The sequence below is a fragment of the Otolemur garnettii genome, unplaced genomic scaffold (assembly GCF_000181295.1).
Source record: "Otolemur garnettii isolate 467f Iridium unplaced genomic scaffold, OtoGar3 scaffold00018, whole genome shotgun sequence".
NCBI lineage: Eukaryota > Metazoa > Chordata > Mammalia > Primates > Galagidae > Otolemur > Otolemur garnettii.
The window spans coordinates 5,840,441-5,844,554 of record NW_003852413.1 but is presented as its reverse complement, the minus strand read 5'-3'; the positions used below and the strand labels follow the sequence as shown (position 1 = coordinate 5,844,554).

The following is a 4,114-nucleotide window of genomic DNA, read 5'->3' as shown; positions in this document are numbered from 1 at the left end:
AAAAAAAAAAAAAAGTTTTAACAAATACATATTTGCCAATATAGATAAAAATGTAAGTATGCATGTATTAATAGCAATAATTCCTAGGGGAGGGGATTATCAATTACCTTTTCTTCTAGACTTTCTCAAACTAAAGACTTTTCATAAAAATATACATAGTAGATTACCTCCAATTTTTCAGCAAGAAGACCCTCAGTGCCGCCAGACCTCAATCTCATCTGCATGAGTTCATTGATAGCTGACTGGTCCCCTGAGAAAAAGAGAAGAAAATCTTCAAGGGACTGGTCTATTTTCTCCAGAACCACTAGATTCAAGTCAGTCTTCAAAGAGTTCTGCCTCCTCCACAAGCACCAAGAATCTTCAGTACGATCTACTCTCAGAAGAATAGAGTTCAGTCTTTTACAAAGAATGAACCCAGCTGAGGCAGTAAGAATACTCTGTATGGTACTATGATAATGAAGATGTGTCATTATTTATTTGTCCAAACTCATAAAACATACAATATGAAGATTGAACCCTGGCTGGGTACAGTGGCTCACCCCTATAATCTAAGCATTCTGGGGGGTGAGGCGGGAAGTCCTCTTGAGGTCAGAAGTTGGAAACCAGCTTGGGCAGCACAGTGGGACTCTATGTCTATAAAAAACAAATTAGCCAGGTGTGCACAGTGCACACCTTTAGTCCCAGCTACTTGGGAGACTGAGGTGGGAGGATCTCTTGAGCTCAGGAATTCAAGGTTATTATGGTAAGCTAAGGCACTCATGCCTGGGTGACAGAGTAAGACCCCATCTCTTTAAAAATATAAAAGAAAGAAAAAGATCACATGGGTAGAAAGGGCAAAAGAAAGAGTACACCCTAGTGTGCACTATGAACTTTGGGAGACGATGATATACCAATGTGAGTTCATCAACTGCAACAAATGAACCACTCAAGGGGGGGCGACGATAATAATGGGGGAGGCCACACCTGTGTGGGGACAGGGGCATATGGGAAATCTCTGTAGCTTTCTATTTTGCTGTGAACCTAAAACTACTCTAAAAAAATTAAAAAACGAACTGAGCTAAAGATTGAAGACTGTACTCTTGGCAATAACAGAATACGGCAGGAAACAGAAGCAAAAGAATTACCCTCTGTCTACCTTTGACATCAACCAAAACAGCTCAAGGATGGATGCAAGGGAAGGAGAAGAAAGTTAAATAAATTCCCTACGCTCTCTGGGCTGACTTCTCAGCAAGCCACCTGCTGGTGCTCAAGCTGGTGCAATACCTCGGTGCCTGCTCACCAATGTTATATGCACAGTAGCGGATGTTGGGCGAGATCTCCTCCACACGTTGGTTATATAGCACAGCCTGCTCCTCTGTGAAAGCACTGGCTAGCTTCTCATAGATAGTTCTGCAAGGAAAGAAATGTTAGGTTTTACACATCCTAATATTAAGAAAATAAACTCACAAAGAATGCAGTGGCTAAAAAAAACCCACAGCCATCTACCATCTACCAGAAGCTCTTCTACTATCTACCAGAACTGCCACTTTCTAAGGGTGAAAAAGCATAAACAACATTTATTTTTTTTAGACAGAGCCTTAAGCTGTCCCCCTGGGTAGAGTGCCGTGGCATGATAGCTCACAGCAACCTCCAATTCCTGGGCTCAAGCGAGTTTCCTGCCTCCGCCTCCCAAGTAGCTGGGATCACAGGCGCCCACCACAATGCCTGGCTATTTTTTTTTGGTTGCAGCCATCATTGTTGTTTGGCGGGCCCGGGCTGGATTTGAACCTGCCACCTTAGGTATATGTGGCTGGTGTCTTAGTCACTTGAGTCACAGGCGCCAAGCTAAACATTTCTTTAGGAAAAGAAAAAGATCACACCAACTTTCACAGAAAGAAGCCATTATCTGATCTGCAGCTTGAATCTGACTATGTATAATCAAAATAAGTCGTAGCCCTGGACCATAGGACTCACTTGCATTTGTTAAAAGCCTCAATGGCGGCTTTCCATTCCTGATGTTCGAAGCGCAGCATCCCTGAGAGGTAGGCTGTGTATGCCTGCGAAGGGAGGAACAGGGAAGAACTGCTTCAATACCAGCAACCAGCACTGGCACTCAGCCTTCAAGTTGATTTTTAAAAAAGAAATACTTATTTAGTGAATAAACTGTGATACACAGGTAATTTGTTATGATTTGCTTACTTTCTAGGAGAGAACTTCAAAATAAAGAAAGTCTACTTCTTTCGTTTTATGTAACAACAAATTTCAGGGCCATAACATAAGCATCAAAAGTTGAAAATTACCTTGCAGTATCTATCATCTCTTTTTTAAAATATTCCAACATCTCCAAAAAAAAATCTTTGTGAACTTTCGTAGGTATAAGTTACAAGTTTTCTATCTACATATATGTAGACCATATAGTATGACCTTTCATGAAAAGTTAGTTAATAAAAAAATCAAGTGCTTACAAAAACAAGAGAACTAACTTCACCTTTTTAAAAGCAAGTTCAGAATGTTGCTTTCCTCTCCTATCAATTTATAATGTAAGCAACCCTGTTCTGTTTAGCTGTATTTCTTTTAGAGTCATGTCTCTAATCTCCACAATAAAGCAATCTGGATGTTAGGACACTAACCTGAGCCTCTAACTTGGTCTTGGCATCCACACGATTGCTCTCACACAAGCGTTCCAACTCCTCTGCGTGCTTCACAGCTTTGCGTAGGCGAGATAACAAGTGAAACCGTTTTCGGGGTTCAGTGTTGGCTTCCTGTTTGAGCTGCATGGCATAACTCCAGGCTCTTTCAGCATCCATCAGAACCAGAAGCAAATATCTAAACCAGAGAGAAGATGGGAGAACTGATTGGTAAAGCCAAAGAGCGTCAGGCTCAGATACATTCTCTGCGGGGGAATCTTCAGTGACTTTTCTCTATACTCTCACTCTCTTTCCTCCCTCAAAACCACTCTTCTGATAGTATCAACCATGACTCCCTAATTAGCATCTCTCATCCCAACTTGGGTACCACCTCAGGTTTCTAATTACCTACTAGACACATCTCATTAAAAAGCCTCTACTGCCAGGTGCCTGGATTGCCTGAGCTCATGGGTTTAAGACCAGCCTGAGCCAAAGTGAGACACCCCCCCGACCTCTAAAAAATACCTGGGCAGTGTGTAGTCCCAGCTACTTGGGAAGATGAGGCAAGAGAATCGCTTAAGCCCAAGAGTTTGAGGTTGCTGTGAGCTGTGATGCCATAGCACTCTACCAAGGGCGACAAAGTGAGACTTTGACTCAAAAAAAAAAGAACATACTTAGACCAGAGTGTAGCACTTATTATGTACTCAATAAGTTAATTACTTTATTAGTATAACTAAAGACCTTTTAACTACTGCCTTGATTAATCTTCCTCAAACTTCAGCTTAATCTTATGTCTCTAAAATAAAGGATCTTCCTATCATAACTGAGTACAGATTTATTTATTTAATCTCTCACTCTTCCTAACTGGATCTCATCAGATTTGATCACTATGTCCTCCCACATCCCATCATGGTCTCCATGCTCTATATTAATGACCAGGTCCCCTAGTCAGGGGGGAGGGAGAGGGGAGGGGGGAATGGGTGGAGGTAGGGGGATTGGAGGGATCACTTCTGTGGTTTATCTTACAAGAGTACAAGTGAACCTTTCTAAGAGTAGAATATGAACGTTTTGGCACAATAACTAGGTAAATGACATGAAGGCTATGTTAACCAGTTTGATGAAATGTTTCAAATTGTATGTGAAAACACCACACTGTACCCCAGAAATGCATTAATGTACATGGTTACCATTCAATTAAAAAAAAAAAATGACCAGGTCCCCACACGCCAACCTCAGAGCCTCTTCACGGGTTAAGTAGCAGCTAGCAACTGCCCAGAACGTCATAGTTCCTAGACTGTACTTGATAATATGAACGAGGAAATGCTATTTCCCCAACAAAGAATGTCCTTTGTCTCACAAATCCTCCAAGGCCAAGCCTCCTCCATGCAGGCTTACTGACTTTTCAATCAAGTATCTCCAAGTTAACCTCTCACTTCCAAGAGAGAACAATGTTTAACACTAAACAATACACAACATGGCACTTCTTTCTTTTTTTTTTTTTTTGAGAC

At 41.4% G+C, this 4,114-nt stretch overlaps 1 protein-coding gene across 1 annotated transcript in view; it reads right to left on the bottom strand.

The window, feature by feature from the left end:
* Positions 1–4,114, bottom strand: part of SRP68 (signal recognition particle 68) — a 46,566-nt gene that overhangs the window by 24,329 nt on the left and 18,123 nt on the right. The window contains exons 3-6 of the mRNA XM_003786115.3: positions 2,610–2,805; positions 1,954–2,036; positions 1,280–1,389; positions 168–250 (exon numbers count right to left, since the gene is read on the bottom strand). Coding sequence (XP_003786163.1) covers positions 168–250; positions 1,280–1,389; positions 1,954–2,036; positions 2,610–2,805 — 472 coding nt within the window. The remainder of the gene's footprint in view (positions 1–167; positions 251–1,279; positions 1,390–1,953; positions 2,037–2,609; positions 2,806–4,114) is intronic.